Below are 18,843 nucleotides of genomic sequence, written 5' to 3' on the forward strand. Positions count from 1 at the left end.
GGACAGTTTTAGAACAGTGCTAGAGCACTTCTAGGATGAACCATTCTTTTATATTTATATCCCTTTCTCAGTGTGCACACTTATAAAATAGCCCCCAACTAGTCAGAGTTGACGCATTGAACCCATATCAATGTTTTTTATTGTACAGAAAGCATTTGCATACATCTTGGTGAATTGCCGCAATAAGGTCTGGCTGTTCATTTCTAGTACATTCTATAACGGACAATAAGCGCAGCGGTTTAAAAAGAAAGCAAAGAGAAATATAAAAGACAAAGGCAAAGTCTGAGACATCCACTCCGAAAGGTACTAGAATTCTCTTCCGAAGCGAAGACAGATACTATTTATTGCTTATTACACGGCTCACCGTAAATTCGGTAGTCCTGCTCGCCTGCGACACAAAGCGAAGGGTGAGTTGTTCAGGTTTCTTTCGGTTATGCAAAGAAAAAATACTCAAAGCGAGGGATTGATTGAAGTATTAGCTCTCCATCACTGCAAAGTCTGTTTCTTAGTCCTTTTGGTTTGAGACATTCAGGTAGGACTTTTGAAAGTCAAAAGCAGTGGGACAGGATTGCGCGTTTCTGTCCTTTCCACGAGAAATGCTCCATGTATCAGAGACAGTAATCCTTTTCGGAGGCAGAGAATTTTACGCTGGACCACTTAAGTTTCTACAGGGCTAAACGCACGGAGCGTTTTTCCTACGTTTTCAGGACGCGCGCGCGCTCGGCGTGCGTGTGACCTAGTAAAAACCAGTTTTTCAACGCGCGCGGAGGGCGTACGCCGGAATCTGTCGACTACAGATATTCGCGCGCGTCTCGGCGCGTTTTCCGAGAAGTAGACAGAACCATGGCCGTTGTGCGGCAGACAAGGTGGCTTATGAGCAGCTGGCATAAATTTTTGGGACATTATCCATCACAGTAAATTTACGTGAACATTTTAATGGTACCTGGAATGAAGGAACGCAGGAACAACTGGAAAGAAGAGCATCTGCACGTTCGAACAGATATTTGTGGTCGACGAATATAGCAACAGTGGCGCGCGTCACTCGCTCCGTACGCGTCCCATGCGTTTCGGGGGGTCGCCTCGCTGGCGTTTCTTCGCCGCGTGGGCAAGGCCATGGCGTACGCGCGACGTTTTGGCGCTGAGAAAACGTCCAATGCGTTTCGCCCTTGAGAGCACCCCTCTGCTGTTTGCATTTTACTTTGTTTACAAGAACCCGGTTTACTCGGTCGCCTCTTTCTGGCCAGAGGGTTTTGTGTACCGTGAACGGATGCGGATTATCTCCAAACGTCCGTGTATGAATGGGCATTGTGACGTGCGGAACACTGGCGTTTGTCTTGCCTTGGGGACTCAGACACATGAATTGAGGCCAAACTTGCTAATGTGGGGAACTCGTTTCCTGTGAGCCCTTTCATGTATTTGTATACATTTCGCTTTGAGCCACTAATGGGATTTGGATTTGTAACATTGTTTATTTGTGACAATTATCGAATTCTGGGAACTATTTTTGTAATTTGCTCGCTTCAGGATTGGAGCATTTTGGGGAGCTTTCGTAACGGACCAATCCTGGGGCTGAGAAATTTGCATCTTTGATTTTGTTTGTGAAATTTGTGGACGGCGCGTGATTTTAAACAAAAAGGCCCGTCGCCCATGTGGAGGGGTCTTTGATCCGATCTTTTTCGGACTTTCTTGTCGGAAGTCTTCTTGCTGTATATAGGTGTAAATAAACTTCTTCCGCTGCGACCTGGACTGGCCTGGCTCTCTCCGCGGACCGGACTCGCGTCGTCCCACCACTAGCCTTCACGACAACTCTCGTCCCCGGGACCCGAGGAAGAAGTTGACTACCACGCTTTATTTACGAAAAACGTCATTTGAGTCCAAGGATCAGCCAAAAAAAAAAATGTGTTTAGGGAGTCTGAGCAGGTAAACTAAACAAAGTAATATTTCTCCTCCCGCTAGCTAACCACAGGGACGGGCGCAGGGCGTACCTAAATGACTCTTCACGGACAGTGCGCGAGTGTCATCCTCACGACGTTCTGTGATACACCTCGAAGGACGAGGATACGATGACACTGTGGGGACATCCTGAGGACCGTGTGTGTTCTTGGGGGGCGTTCCAAATATGCACCTTCTCTTCTTCAACACAAGGTGGCGCTGGAGTCGTTCGACTGTACCCGCTTTAAAGACAGATCATTTGTAAACTCCATTATCGCTTTTTCGGCATTTCCGCTTTTCCTCTAAGCGCTTCTTCACTAATTTACTGCAAAGAGGGTGCCGTTGGCCTTCCGGAATTTGACTAACGTTCCACTTGTGCCACGCATCTCATCAGCAAACCACAGGGGTGACACAAACGCGCCATTGTTGTAACTACCCTCAAGCGGGTGCATTTGGCAGAGTTGCAATCTTGTCCTGGTCGCACGTCATAGAAAAGGTCATTTTGAGGTCATGTGACTTTGTTATGTCGTTTTGCCGCTTACCGACGCATCGTCACACGCGACACGTCGTCACAAAAGCAAGAGATGAACGCATTTTGCCAGCATAAACTATGCGGTGTTTCTTCCGCAACATTGTAGCCCATTTCTCCTTAATTTAAGTACGTCGCATCGGCTCAGTGGATCTTGCCTATCGGTCGTCACCAAATCTTTGGAAGTCGTCAACAGTACTTATGTGCAAAACTGCGCGAGATTATCGGATAAAAATAATTACCGTTATCGAAAGACGTCCAAATCGTCGCGCAGAAACTACAACTGTGTTGTTTACAAACTGTTTGGCCGCCGATCACGAGCGCATTTAAGACGGACTCACTACTTAAAGGGACGGTCTCGTACTCCCTGCCCCTTTCATAAAGTGTACCATTCGATTGCCCTTTGTTGAAAATGGAATACTGCTAATCTACCCGACAAAACACGCCACAGTTATTAAATAACCGAATTAAATTGATAAAGATTGCAGAGCACGCCGCGATCTGTGTTGGCAACAATAAGAACGGCCACGTCGCCCTGCGGGTAAGTCCGTGATAGGATACAGAAATCGTCTGCTTTTGCGCCTGCTAGTGCATCGGTGTGAGCAGACGACTTTCAGAAGTTACTGGGCACCGCGGCAACTCTCGTACATTTTCTTTCAGTTCTCAGGTGAAAAACGCGCATTCACTTTAGTGGCAAGCATGGTGGTTCAGAACAACTATGTTACAAGGATGTTACAACAAGGATATTACAAGGATGTTACAAGGATATTACATGGATGTTACAACAAGGATGTTAATCCTCAGAAACAAGTTAAAAGTCGCAGAACAACCCCATCCACAATCACAAATCTGAAGTCGCTGGCCATCGGCGCGCGCGGTCGCATTACAGCTCCGACCAAAAATATATTACGCGCGCTTCCATTACACTCCCCGTTGTACACTGATCATGCTTCGAAATGAAGTGTCGCTGACGACGTACATGGAGAAGGAGAACGTGTTTATTTAAAAACTGCATTAAATACTCGCGGAAAGAAAACACGTGACTTAGCTTCCACGTATCCGATTGTGCGCCACATTATGGGAGACCCCACAGTCAATGCTCGGACTACATTCTTCGCTCGCGGAGGTATATGCCTGAGTGTCCCCATTTCGAGAGCAAAGGGGATTACTCAAACCAAGGTGCTTCTGCAAGTTACAATTACCATGACAACGACGACGCACCCGCGGGCCGACGTCATAGGTGACGTATGCATGAGAGAGGCGCAGCTTTCGTCGTCTGCTCTTACGGCACGTTTCGACAAAGTCCTCGAAAACGACTTGGTTATTCCGAATGAAACTTTGATGGTTGTATGTGTACAGTACTCGTGAAACTAGTTTTGGCTAAGTTTCGGAATCGCCCCGGCTGTACGAGACCGTCCCTTTAAGAAAGTCTATGGGTAACTTTTGTTCGAAGGGATCTCGTAAACCACGCTAACGTTCCACACGAAACAGGTACGGGCGTGTTCCTCTCGAGTTTATCTAGGGAATGACACATATTTGGAGGCCTGAAGCGAACCACTGAATTTTGGCGAATTAAAATTTGTCAAATTTCCTATACATGGCAGTCTATGGGAGAAGCAACTAAATCGCTTCTCACGACACCCACGACAGGGATACCTGGCCCAAAATGTGTCATTCCCTAGAGTAACAGTCTAGGAACCGATTTCAATCAACAAATTCGACAAACTCACAGTAGTTTTCCAGATCCCTCGCATAAAAATAGTGGTTTTGCCGCCTACTAGCATTCTCTGCACTTTGGCGCCATCCCGTGGTTTCTCCAAGATATACCTTGGTTTCTCTCCAAACGAAAGCGCGCTCTTCCGATTACCTCTTTCTTCGTGTTCTGTATCTCGTTTCTCCGTCGCGGATGCGGGGACCGCTGGGGCTCGTAGTACGTGCGGTTTGGGCTGTGCGCATGCGCCTGAGAGCCATTGCTTAGCGTGTTAGCGTGCTTGCTAGCCTCGTAGGCCGCTTGTTGCGCATCGTTTCCCGAACATTTGGTAGGAAGCTCGTTCTCACGCGTCGGCGATTTGCGTCTCATTTTAGGTGTGGTTGAGAAACTGGTTGAGCCCGAATGTTCTGTTAGAATGTCTCAAGTCAGAAGCAAACGGGCTCTACTTCGGGTGTACAAAGGGGAAAATAAATACGCAAGTACTGTGCAGTTCACGGCAAACTTGCATATTCAGTACGTCCACATCCAGGGGCGTCGGCAGTTGGGTACAAGCCCAAGCCTAACCAAACCTTATCTACAGGAGAGCAATACGGTGCATGGTTCTGTTGAAATAAGGCAGCCGTTGGAAAAGCCAGACAGCGGCGGGCTTTATCGACGACTGCCATATTTCAATTGTTCATGTTCCTAGGCGCTTGAGGCTCCTGATTCGTCTGTTTGTTCGATTCTGCCTCAGAACCAGAGCCGTGCCGAGGCGATTTTGTGCTCGGGGCAGGGTAAACTTGAAGCCCCCCCCCCCCCCCCCCCCTCCGTCACTGTCGTCACAAGTTCTGCAAACAAAGGAGAGAAAACGCTCATTTTTTTTATTAATACTTATTCATATTGCATGCGCTGCCAATCGGCGTAGCAGGAAGGGCAGATACAACACACAAATTTCAAATGTGACAAAAAAACGAGATCAAATTCTGTTCATTCCTGCGAGATCGTAAATTCAAATTCTCTTCATTCCTGCTTTATATTGTCCAACAAACAACGTAAGGGCTGCCATTCGGCGCCCACTCTGGCGAGGGCGCCCAGGGCGGCAAACAGTTACTTTTCATCATGGTCATGTGTTGAGAAGTGCGGCGAATACAAATATGGGAGACATCGATGTTTTTATTAGAAAATGGCTCGTCCAAGCAATCCGGTGGAGGTTACACCTCAGATGAGGGAGGGGACCCTGCGTTCTTCATTACCGTGAGGCGAAAAAAAATTGCGTCTGAACAGCACAAACTGAAATATTTGTTGATAGTGTCATTACGTGCGGTAAAACAAATTTATAGAATAGCGAGTATTAGTACATCGGAAGGTGTTTACGATTTCATCTCAATTCAGGCAAGGCTGGCACCTAGGGCTCTCCGATATGCGTCATTGTTTTGTTTTTTTTGTTTTTTTTTTATATATATCAAACCACACCGTGTGTGATGAACAAGTTCAACGGTCCTTGATCCCGATGAGCAGTGGTCGTGAAAGAAAATAATGAAACGTCCTCGCGTGAACAGCAGCGCGTGCCCAAACTGCGCTCTCCTTGCAATTTGAGGGCATCTGACTCGCCCCGCAAAGAAGCCACACGCGGACACACAGCCACAGCCTACGCACAGTGGACTGTTACCGCTTGCAAAAACTTAAAAAAGCTTTTGCGTACTTTGTTTTACAAATCATATCGCCAAAAAGCCACCTAGTGTGATTTGTCTCAATATTTGTAGTCGGTTTACAAATAAAGTATACATCTCGAACATAAAAATTTTGATAGGATAGCATTATTTTTTGCTCTTTCAGGCGATGTATTTTATTTACTTATTAACCCTACTGCAAAGGTGGAATAGGCGTTAGTATAGACCATGATTTGGCAAGATACACTGTATTCGTAAACCTGTTCTTCAAAAACACCACATCCGACCTTGACTAAAAAATATCAGGCATGCAATAACATGTCACCTTTGTAGTGGTATACTACTTTTATGCAGGAAACGACTGTAGAACCGCACATACAAAATGAAAAAAAGAAAAAAACGACTGCCAGAACAGCGGGTAATTGCGTTCCCACTGCTGGGTCGCTCCGGTGCAAAAACACGCAGTGTGCGTTTCGCAACAAAGCATTCCGAGGTATGTCCGAGTGAATACTGTCCCGTGAAATGGGGGGAAACTGTCGAACTACCGCAACGAACAGAAAATGGGAGGCTGTTGCTTCGCGCAAATGCAATGGCGGAAATACAGAAGGCTATAGACACATTTGCCGAGAGATCAGATATGCTGCTTCTGGATGCAACAAGTAATGCTGCAGAAACGTACATGAGCCTTGTTGCCCGCGCATTTGGAGGGAAGCCAGTAGACTCTGCTAAAGGCAGGGGATACGAACATCGATGTGAAACAGCAGCCCTGTGGTACAACATGCGCGGCCCCAAGTGGCACTCCGTTTTTGTGAAGAGGACGGTGGGAAGGAGCCTCGGGTCTGCGATCAAGACGCTCATTCGATGCAAAGAGAAGGAAAACCAGCGACGACGTAGGAGGGCACTCGACTTCGGCAGCTCTACAACGTCCCGAATGATCCCAAGTTCCGAAGCATCGCGGGGGACAAAGAGGCGCATGGTCGGCGAAGCGAGATCTCGACAGAACGATATATATTGCAAACGCAAATGAGTTTCTCTCTGGTATAAGGATAACTACACAGGAAGCTGAGGACCTTGAAGAGTCTACTGTAGAGCAAAGCGAAACAAAACTATGACACGAACAAAGAAGGATTAGGATTCCTTCAATATCTGTGTACAGTATTTGCAGGCCGCATCAAGCATCTTTCAAGTACAGTCGCATAGTGAATGAAATACTGTATCCAGGAAGCTTGAAAAACAATCTTCGCGTGCAATATGAACTAGACCACGAAAATGATGCGGCTGAAGCATTTCGGCTGAAGCATTTCAGCTGAAATACCTGCATCTCAAAGTGAAGAAATGTGGACTGGTTGTCAATCCTGAACTGCCATTTTTATGCACAAGCCCCGACAGGCTGATAAACGATTATGGTATTTTAGAAATTAGTGTCCTTCGTCAGCTGAGAAATATGACACCATAGAGGAAGCTTCGAGACATAATGCAATCGGAGTTAAACTCCACAAAGGAAGCCTGCAACTATACCGAGGTCTCATAAATATTTATCAGGTACAGACGCAGCTGAACATAACTAAGCGACAGTTCTGCAAGCTTGCCGTGTGGTCACCATCAGACCTCAGTCCTCGACATTCATCGGGATGAAGAATTCTGGGCGAAGACTCTTCTGGAGAGAGGGAACACGAAAGGGCAGACACAACACGAAGTCTCAAACACAGCTGAAAAAGCCATTTCTTCATTGTCAATTTTCAATTTTATTCTCCCCCTCCTACAATGCAAGTCTACAGAACTACATAGAAATTCCGCCACCGACCCCATTTTCGCGCTCGGGGATGCGGGGTTCCTGTCAAACTATGCGGGATCCCGGGACGGGATTTCGGGATTGTGACAAGTTTCAGATGGTGCTTTGAAGTAAGTCCTGCGCGGGTCAAAATTATTTGACCCGCATCCAAGCCGTACCCGCGTGTGCAAATCCGCACCCGACACAGAACACGCGTCCCATTACAAATTACACCCGCATCCGCACGCAGTCCGCACTTTTTTTTTTTTTTTCGAAAAGCTCACCCGCACCCAACTGAGAGTACTCCCTGGTCTATGTCTGATGATTAGATATGTCTGTGTGCATGGTTTCTTGTACAACATCAGCGTAGAGCGCAAAAAGGTGCAAATGTGTGTTGGTTTATGATTTGAGGAATGATGATATGAAACGAGACATAAATCGAGAAGAGCACAAAGGAGCTGTTGCACCTTAACGGTTTGAGCGTTTGTTCCGCCCTTGTCAGCGACGTTTTACGTCATATTTCGAGTCACTACAGTACAGACGCGTAAGAAATTGGGCAACCCGGTGTACTTCCTAATAGTTAAAATGGTTAAAGGAGCATTAAAGTGGTATCTAACATGGCCCAAAACTGCTGTCATCTTGTAAAGCAGTATGTGAAAAGCATTCCCACAAAATATTTCTGTCCAAAGTTGTATCACCACGGTGCAATTAATTTGGAAAATTGTTGCCGCGGTGACAGGCCGGAGCGCTCCAACTGCAGACCACACCCACTCTAGTGTGACGTTCGTGGTAGAGAGCCCCTCATTCGTTCGTAGGAAAAACCGTCTGCTACGAACATTGCTAGCTGCTTCTTGTTGACTTCTATTATTTATATGATTTATATCACGTTTTCTTTAAAAGAAGAAGCATATACGCAGCCTGAGAAAATAAGATTACGATCACAAGAGTAATATATCCGTGGCTTGTGCAATCTGAGAATTCACAGCAGCAGAAAGCTATTGCGAAGCGGTATTGTGGAAGCGGTATTGTGGCGCCACCTGTTAGCCACTGAACCAACTGCGCGGTGAAAACTGTCGGACAGGCTGCACACTGTCGAGAAGCACGGGGTTTTTGCTGTACAAACGCAGTTAATTTCGGGCTGCACGACTCGTTCTTCCCGTGGTGCCTGCGGTCCCAAAAAATCGTGGTTGTGTCGTGGACAGCCTTCAAACCCTCCGTTTCGGACATTACGAAGCCGGAAAACGCATGGCGTCTCCGAAGCGGTAGCAGACGCTCCGGCCTGGGCGATGTTGCTCCCCTCGATCATGTGATCCCAAGTCCAATGAGGAGCGTCCTCACCACTTGCGTCACATAGTGACGTGTGTGGTGGCGCTCATCACGTGCCTATAGTGAAGGCGAAGGAGGGTGTTTCGCGCGCGAGAGGTTCGGGGAGCTATTGCAGGCGTCCCAATTTAGCTACGGTTGCACTAATTGTGGGAAAACTGTTTTCGGCCGCCTAACATTCCATACTGACCAAAAACAGAAAAAAAGTTGTGGGCGGTGGCTAAGATCCATGACGAAAACCCGAGACTGGGAAAAAGACGAAAAACAGACGACACAAGACTTGTGTTGAGAATTGTGTTGAGACTTTGTGTTGTGTCGTCTGTTTTTCGTCTTTTTCCCAGTCTCGGGTTTTCGTCATGGTTCCTAATAGTGTTTTGGTAAAATGCGCCGACCGCACCCGACCCGCTGCCCGCTTCGCCGTCAACAATGCCGCCCGCACCCAGCCCGCCACCCGCACGACACCGAAGACCTAGACCCGCCACCCGCAAAAAAAATGCGGGTCACCCACGGACACCGCGGGCCGTGCAGGACTCTACTTCCAAGTCCATCTACCTCAAGTGTCTATATCGGCGTGTTCTGCGCAGTTCATGCACGCTTTGTCAATTCTACCTTTTCCTGAAGGAAAACGCTCAAAAATTCGCAGTGTAATCACATTGGTAAAATAGTGACGACGAAATCGTTACATTTTATTTATTTATTTTGCTATGATATGCCACTTCTTTTTTATTTATCTGCATTTCATTGTTGCGGGTGAAAAGAAGGCAAGTCCCGCTACAATTGAAGTATAACAGGAAACATTACTTTATAATTTCCTCAAACGGTATAATATTCCACTTGAATGAAGAACAGGAACACACTCAAAATAGAAAGAAAGAAACGAAACACTAAACGGTTTGCAACACCGCCGCTGCGTGCGTATCTCCTGTCCAATGATTAACACACGACATGAGTAAGCACGGAGAGTCGAATGTGGTGTCCCCAAGTTGGTAGCGAACTTTTGTGCAAATACTTGCTTCCGAACCGAATGTCCGTTCAGCTTCTACGCAAGAAGAAATGACAGTCAACAAAAATCTGTACGCTTGTGGAGGCAGCGGTTGTCTGCCACCTCTGGTCATAAAAAGTGCCATTTCCTCACGAATGAGTGAGTCTGTGCATGATGACATACAGGTGTTTGATTTTTCTGTCATATTTGTTCTCACGAAATCCCGGGACTTCGGGACTTCAAAAATTGGCCGGGATTCCGGTATTTCGGATATCTCGATTGACGACCCTAGTTATGTGTACACATGAAAGGAAGCATGCAAATGAGTCCGAGAAGCAGATAACGCGGCAGATCCAGGTTTCTCCCTTGCCGTATTCGTCTCCAGGGCTCACAAATTCTAAAATGTGCGTCGTCTCTTGTTTGAAGCGTTTTGCCGCCACTCCGTACATTCGGCCACAGTAGAGATGGTTACAGAATAGTAAGCGCGCTCCGATTCAGACTCCGTTTCGCCGTCAGCCAATCAGACCGCGTGCTCGCTATGTCGGAGGCGGATACGTTTCACGTGCCATCGGTTCCTCATGCGTCAAAGGCAGACCCTTTCAATCCCGTGCAGTCCCGGAGAGATTTTGCCTGTCATTTGTGCCTGAATCAAACTACCGATCCTGCCGATTCGAAAAGCTTATGGGAAGTGAACTATAGAGACTTTTATCAAATCGAATGAATCGTTCATCCTCAAATAGATGGCTCTGGGCAGCAACTGGCTCCTGGTGGATCACTCGCATGTTTTCTTGTTGTAAATGGCACATCGCGCAGCGTACTTTGAGACGTTCACTTTGCAGATGGCTGCAGTTGGGGTGAACTACGTCGGCCACCCTGTTGTCAACGTGCTGTCAAGCAGACGCCGGCACAGTTGGGAGACTCGATCTCACGTTGAGGGATCAGGAGGATATAGGAGGCAGGTTCGCTTTGTTAGAGGGTTAATCACCCGTCTGTGAGCCTGGCCCAAACAGGGAACGACACAAATTTTCTCACACGGAGCCCATGTTCTGGCACCACAACTGGTCGCTGATGCGTGTGAGATGGTCTACGTCGTTACATCCAACGACTTACCGCAGAGGATATACATCGTCGGCAATAGTAAACGTCCGCTACTCTGCTACTGAAAACACCCGCTATCTTGCTTCGCTAATCTCTCTCTCTCTCTATCTTGCTTCGCGATGTGAATTGGTTCCGTCGTGGTCGCCGAAACGACTCAGCGCGAGTGGGTCTTCGTACGAAACCGCGCTACCAACAACTCGCTCACCTATTCGTAATGCGCATGCGCTACACTCGAATCGGTCGTATCGTTCAAGCGAAAAGGACTCGCTAAAAGTGAGTTTTAGAAAATCGTAAGCGACCTCCGATTCCGACTCCGTATCGCTGTCAGCCAATTAGATATCAGCAACGTGATGTGAGCCACTCAGGTTGTCACGTTTTCGGAGACGCTATCATAGAACTTCTATGTTCTCCTAATACTCCGGCTCGACCAAGCGCTTATCGGTGGACGATGATTTCCTCGGCATTCGAGAGCTACTTGATAGACTGAAAGAAAGAGATGGCCGGGTACTCCTAACGAACCCTGAGGGCTCCTTATGTGTGTGCTAGCCCTGAGGGAGGCAAATTTCGTTTCCCAAATCGCCCGTATTTGCAAGGGCCTCGCCAAGGGCGCGCGCCAGCCAAGTGAGCTCGCGCGTTTCCTGTCGTACGCTCAGTTACAGTGGCTAGAAGGAGAACTGTGCCGAGCGCTGTATACACGTCATGCGATAGTTTGGAGGAAGGAAAACTAAGGAGGGAGCACGACCGTTTCTTTCCGAATCACAAAAGTGTAGTGGAAGTGACGACATATAGTACGCATCATGAGGACGTCATATCGATCAGGTGACTGGAGGCAGCCAATCTGCGGTGAGACTTCGCCACAACTGGGACAAACAAACTGGGGCAGCTGTCGGCGTGGATGGCGTTTTGTGGCGCTCGGCGAGATGCTAGAGAGCTGGGAGAGGAGAATTGTTTGTCCCAGTTGCTTCTCCTCACCCAAACTTCCGGAATCGTGCAAAATGACGTCACACTCCCTCCTTATTTTCCTTCCTCCATGTGCGATAGGGAAGGGAAGCGCAAACCGCGATGAGATGACACGTACTGGCCGTACTGGCGCCGCAGAGGGCGCTGCAACCACTAGGCGAGTCGGGTCGCGGGAAGCAGAAGCTTACTTGTCAACTCAACGTGAGTTGTTTCGAGCATTTGTTTGTTCAGTTTGCGTCTCTTTGGGTGCTTTTACGTGTGGTGTGACCTAACGAAGTCTGGGTATCCACTCTTCACGGCAGGGTCCATGCCATCGAGAGGACGAATATTTTTTGTGCCTTGCTCCAAAGGTGGGTACGCATCACGCAAAGAAAACGCTGTTCACGCTGTTCCGACAACCGAACCGAAGGACACTGTCCGCAGAGAAGAGTGGACGCGTAACATAAAGCGCGCAGAAAAAGAACTGACAATTGACTGCGTTGTGTGTGAACGGCACTTCGAGGGAGTGTATATCGTGAGGACTTTTCGGCATGTCATTGGCGATGAAAACGTTGAAATTCCGAGGGACAGGACACTGCTAACGAACGATGCCGTCCCAGCGTTGTTTCCGGACGCGCCGAAGTACTTCACGAAGAAAGTGACGATCAAAAGAAAAGAAAGAAACCTGTATTCTGGTGCGCAAGTGCACGACCTCAACCCGTGATGCATCAACAGTGATGGAAACGATTTTGAAATCTGTCAACGTACGGTGCACCATGAAGGTATGGTGAATATGGCACATTTAAAAAAAAAAATGAAATGAAATTCCTTGTCCAAAATTCCTTTTCTGCTGAATACAGACTTAATCCGGACTGGTTACAAAACGGACAAATTGCCGTATAAAAGCAGCATACAGTGGGCTTGATACAGAATTTGATAAGGCCTGGTTACAAAGTGGTTAAGAATTCCTGTTTAGAAAATGTATACAGTTCGCTCAATAAATCATGTGTCCACCTCTAACCAACTTTCTGTCTGCGAGATTGGGCGCGAATAGGCTGGATAGGTCATGGCTGTAAGAGCTGTATACAACCTAGAAAATCATTTTCATAAGCCGCACAAATCCCCGAAAGTGAGCTCACCTGCTACTTTGACAAGGCAGGCTTACTATATATCCTGGCCATGGTCTGGCCAGGTTCATTTCAGTGCTGGACTGGCAGGACCCCCCTTGAGCGATACGGAGAACGTAAAGGATGCCGTTTATCGAAGTCGTGTGTTTATCCACTCTAACGACTACCGCACGTCAGAAGGAGCATGGAAAATCGTAACTGCCCATCCCCCCCCCCCCCTATCGCCAGCAGTTGTTGCGATCCTTTTTAGTACAAATCATATCCGCAGTACGCAACAGTTGTGCAAATTTTGCTGACCTATTTAGTAGACGGAGGTTCAGATGGGGCATCATCTGCTATGGTGTCTCCGGTATTGGGTCGCATAGGGTCGCAGGAGAAGCTTGCCGCTCCGCCGCCGGTGCCAGGATTGCACATCTGCCACTTTGTACTTCTATGCGTTGGCTTTTATGTTTGCTATGCTTGTTTGTTATGCTTGTTATGTTATGTTTGTTTGCTATGCTTGTTATGTTTATGTTTGCTTACATATGCCCTACAGTCCTCTCAGGGGCTACTCCCTGGGCGTTACACTCCCTACCTAACTGCGCAAAGGCTTTCGCGTTGAGTGATGCGCTGTCATTCTTTGTTTTCAAACAGAACATCTATGCAGACGGTATGTTACAGTGACCCATTCAATTCCTACCACCACTCATACTTGCCGCCACGTCGGCGTAGTCGAAATCGTATCATGGGGAGGCGTAAAATACGTCGAAGAGCACCGCGTCAGCGGCGGCACGATGGGGGTGCGAGGGGTGCGGTCCACACCTTGCGACGCCATAGAAAGGGGTAACGCGCAGCGCCAAGTCTTTCTCTGCAGCGCGATGAACAACATCAGAAGACCTCTTGCTAGCTCGATATTATTTAGGCGTGTGGTCTGATTTTGTCATTAATCTTGTACCGCCTAGTATGGAAAGGGATCCATTAATCGGGGGAGGGGGGGGGCTCAAAGTTTCCTCACGGGGTGTCTCCACTGCGCTCCGAATCCCATTAGCAACACGTATATACGGAGTCGGAGTTAGGGCGCGCTTACGTTTCTCTACACCTCTCTAATAATTAACCGCCATTTCCCGACAAAACTATACATAGTATTGGATAAAGTGTTGAGCGTAAGCATTGACGAGAATCTCAGTCCTTGGGTGTTACTTCAGGTGAGAAGGAAAACGAACAGCCCAAGAAACTGTTCCGCGACGTGTCTTATGTTCCGCCCGAAGAAACCCTGGAAGCTATACGGGAGGGACGTCGTCAATCAGTATGGCAACTCATGAAGAAAGAGGATACAGTACCTTCGCAAGAGGCTCTTCTGGAGTCGGTTCTTAACCGCATAACGCCGAATGTGGAACCGGACGTCAAGGAAAAAGTTCAGCAAAAGAAGACGGTTGTCCAAGGCAGGAGTTCATCATCAGGAGGGTCCCCCGCAATGGCGGCTAGGACAAAAAGTCTCTCGCCTTTCTCCAAGTTCTACGACAGATATCTCTCGAGTAAGGCAGGTTCTTTCACAGGGGTTTTATAGTTACCGCAGCATATAAGGCCTCATGCCAGAAGGCCTCAGAACATATTTCGTCTCTCGTGTCCTTCCGAATTAACAGCAACAATTGTCAAACTTTACGTAAGGCTTATACTGCGCTTTGTCTAGTTTGTCTCATGATTAATGGGCGCTATCGATTTTAAAATATGAAAGTACGATAATTCGCAGGATATTGTGCAGCAATGTGGCTTCTTAAAATTTTACAGAAAGAGAAATATTTTCCGGAATTTCTTCAGGAACAAAACGCAACAAGCTTCAGTGTACTTACCAGAAAACTTTCACTTTTTTCACGCAGGGAAACGTGGTGATGTTTCTGAGTTATCCTCCCGGGAATGGATCACAGTCTGTGGAGGAAGCATCATGCTACTTCCTTTCATGTTTGCTATAGCGATAATAATTCTTAAGATGGGCAGGACTCCCGTAACTCTGGTCGACTGTAACAGCGCAGAGTGCAAGAATCTATTCCAGGAGCTCGTCATGAACGTCAACGACAATGTGGACCCCTGCGATGACTTCTATGCCTTCGTGTGCGGTGCAGACACGAATGACCTTGTAGCGACCGCGCCTACCTCTTTTATCCGACGCCTCAACGCGACACTGATGGCTGCCCCTGAACTGACGTCTTCTGACCAATACGGTTCCCATATAATGATCAAGTTCTACAAGGTGTGCTACGCCTTTATGAGCAACAAAGCAAGCGTTTCCCTCGGTGATATGGCGGTGACTGCGAGTGTTTTCCTCGACGTCCAATTTATGCTAGACAGCAACAACATATCGGACGTCATGATGCACTTGGCGAGCGTTTCTCTTTCCAAAGGGATATCCACAACGTTCAAACTGGAAGTCCTAAGAAATGATACTTACATATACGGTCATTTTCGGACTGAAACTTCTATACGAGTTAAGATGGCGAGAACGTTGGTGGACTTGGATGCGGGTCAGGCGATGCCCCTTATGTCCGACGGTGAGCTTGAGACGTACATGAACCACGTCCTGCATAGCTTGGGATTCAATGACAACGCGTCGGAACTCGTCAAAATGGACAAGGATGTCGAGAAAACGCTGAGTACGCCTATCGCTTCCAGGTACATCGAGTTCCAAGAGCTTGCTCAACTGGTAGCTCCATACTCGCCCGAAACACTCCTCATACTAGCCAATGGGCTTCTTCCGCGTACGCGTCAATTGCGTTCTGTCCATGAAAAGATCTACGCTGAAGGAATTGAGCAAGCACTCGCTTTACGGAACCTTACCGATGATCAGAGTGTGCGAGGATGGTCTTTGTACTATACTCTTCACTTACTCACTGGCGTGCTTCGTTTCTATAGAGTCCCGAGCACTGAGCCGACCACGATAGCCATGGCCTGCCTGGGGATGACCCGAAAGGTCCTGACGCACACATGGCCCTACTTGGTGAGCAGGACTCTACATAGCCCAGCATCCAAAGTCGTTGAGATGGGCAGAAGCATACTGAGCACTATCACTGCCGCCAACTTGAACCAATGGATGGACGGTACAATGCGTTTCCGGGTCGACTCCAAGCTGAAGAAACTATCTCTCATTTCCTACGAAGAATCCAAGCTAAAAATCATGGAAGATGTCAGCTACTTAAGATTTAAAGTAGAAGACGACGGTTTTGTGAAGGTGTTTCTGGCTTTGACCAAGTTTGCAACGGGTCTTCTCCAACAAGTCCCTCCTACAGTGAATACATACACGCTAAGTTTGCATCAGCTCACTTCCAACTTGACGTACGACGACGGCATCAACTCGATCGTGGTGCCTTCGGCTTACCAGGAGCCACCCTTTATGTACGCGAGCGACGACATCGCCTTTTACTTCAACTACGCGACGCTAGGAGCGCTCATTACACGGGAGGTGATACACGCAACGAGTTCGTCGTGGTCCGGTGCCGAAAAGTTTGCTGTCTTCATGGACTGCATCAAGGAGGTGCATCGAAGCCTAGGAATGCACGATGCCGAAGACGAGGCTGCGTGGAACAGGAGCGCTTTCGCCTTAACTTTCGGAGCTCGCCTGACGTATGACGTCGTTCGTCATCTTGTTAAGCAGAGAGGGGAGGACGTATTTACTAATAGCTGGCCTAATGTTGAGAGGGTACTGTTTCTTCGGCTGTGCATGATGTCCTGTGGACAAGAAGGGAAGCCCATCGTGCCCAGAGAACAATGTCTTCTGCCACTTCACGCAAACCCGGAGTTCATGCGACATTACGAGTGCGAGGACAAACCCACTTTCAAAATGACTCCCTGTATATCGTCCATATTTACTTAGAATCCAGACACTGCAATAAGTTGCCCAATCCCACTGACATTGGTCAACGAATTGTCAACATGGAACGAAAAAATCTGAGAGGTCAACCGGACCACCCTGCCTGATTCTGCCTGAAATCACACAGTAGCAGGGGCGCTTTTTGTAATAGTTTGTGTAATTTTTCGTATAAGAATGAAAATAAGTAATAATGCAGTAAAGAAAATAATATAGTGATAATTCAGTCAATACCAGGGAACATGAAGGACTCCTGTCTTGCGCGCACTCCTCAGTGCTGATAGCAAAACCGAACGTTGAAACGTCGACCGTTATGGCGGTCGTTGGAAGCGCACAGCAACAGCCTTAGACAATGGAAGGAAGTAATGACGTCAGGCAGCGCGGTCTTTGGTGGACAAGTGCTTCATTCTTGCAGGGAAAGCTAGGGCAACGGTTGTGGTGTAGGTGCGATCCCCTCTGGATTTCGCTTTAATACAGGATTTTCGTAAACAGTGACGTCATTATTGGTTAATGTATTTAATGAATAGCAGAATGGGATCTTGGGAAGACCTCCTGTCTGGACGACCTTTGGAATGGCTGACGTCACGACGAATGACAGCGCAGAGCTCCTGACGGCGAAATCAACGGGCTGCTACGGAGGACGGGGGCTCCGTGGCTGCAAGATCAAAATTAGTCGAGAGTACAATCACATCGCGAAAGTTGCAATGTGAACAAAAAGAATAAAGGTGGTATTGAATGCGAAAAATAAGAACGATTATGGTAGGGTTGTGAGAGGCTCCCACCTAAGAGGTCTGATGAGTGACCTCAGTGTAAAAAATATCCTTTATTGCGCTACTTCAGAATGATATATTCAGGCCGAATATCCAGAAAGACTTTGCTTTGGAGCTACTTAGAGAACAGCTACTAAGTCAACGTAGGATGAAGCTTGTCGAACGAAATCACCGAGAACCACAGACTTACAGTAGTGTCATACGTCTAGACAGTACTACGTAAGCGTGTACTTAATCACAACATGAAAATGATATTGTTGGACTGAAAGAAATATAATCTGCCATCGCAACTGCAAAGCTACGCAGTCGGCCACAGCTATTCCGGCCCGAATTTACAGTGACTATTGAGGTATACTTATCTTTAATAGTTTGAAACGCGACGGCTTTCAACAAACATAACAAAATACAGTTAACGTTTCGGGTCCCATCCGAGTCCCATCATCAGAATGACGCTGTTCTTCTGGAGATGTAGAGACGTCTGGAGAGAAGAGGAGCCTAGCATTTTCGGAAGGGGCCTGGTTGTCGATTGGTAGCTGCTTTTGTTTTCTCTATGTGCCATGACTCCAGCTGTCTCCTCACCCCCATTTGTCCTCTTTCGCCAGAATGCATGGGTTGTCCAGGTCTAACACGTGCCCTGTTTTGCGCACGTGTTCACACAGTTCTGTTGGGTTTGTTGCTGATTTCTCGATATCTTTCTTGTGTTCCTTCATTCTTGTTCGTGTCTTCCTTCCTGTTCCTCTGATGTACACGGCAGGGCAATCTTGACAAGATACCTTGTATACAACGCCTCGTTCTTCTTCCGGTGGCGTTCTGTCCTTGGGGTGGCTTAGTACGTTCCTCAGTGTCGTCGTGGGCTTATGGGGTACGGTATCGCCCCTGGCGATGAAACTCCCCATTCATCATCTGACAATAAAGTTGTTGTTGTTGTTGTTGAAAGGAGGATTGTAAAAACAATCAGCATCGAAACTATTAACGCAGCGGCGGCTCTCTATGGTCCACCAGGAAGGATATTCAACATGTGGAACAATGGCAAACTCCTTTGAATTTGAGTACCGCACGCCGAGGCAATCGAGCGCAAAGTTTGGTTGATTGTGCGGGTGGCCGACGTACTTATTACTCAACTAGTCTTTAAATAAGCCCGAGCTGAATGTTCATCCATGTACTTCAGTCGTTA

The 18,843-nt window shown here is 47.6% G+C and overlaps 1 protein-coding gene across 3 annotated transcripts in view; it reads left to right on the forward strand.

The window, feature by feature from the left end:
- LOC135393258 (uncharacterized) overlaps nt 1-17,566 on the forward strand; it is a 36,048-nt gene extending 18,482 nt beyond the window's left edge. For 2 of the 3 annotated variants that reach the window (XM_064623739.1, XM_064623738.1), the window contains exons 2-3: nt 14,246-14,575; nt 14,918-17,566. In XM_064623739.1, the coding sequence (XP_064479809.1) occupies nt 14,359-14,575; nt 14,918-16,905 (2,205 nt within the window). In that variant the 5' untranslated portion in view covers nt 14,246-14,358 and the 3' untranslated portion in view covers nt 16,906-17,566. Of the gene's footprint in view, nt 1-11,684; nt 12,157-14,245; nt 14,576-14,917 lie in introns of those variants that run through there. The other variant, XM_064623737.1, reaches the window with a different exon arrangement.
- The last annotated feature ends 1,277 nt before the right edge of the window (nt 17,567-18,843 follow it).

This window comes from Ornithodoros turicata, chromosome 4, assembly GCF_037126465.1.
Source record: "Ornithodoros turicata isolate Travis chromosome 4, ASM3712646v1, whole genome shotgun sequence".
Taxonomy (NCBI): domain Eukaryota; kingdom Metazoa; phylum Arthropoda; class Arachnida; order Ixodida; family Argasidae; genus Ornithodoros; species Ornithodoros turicata.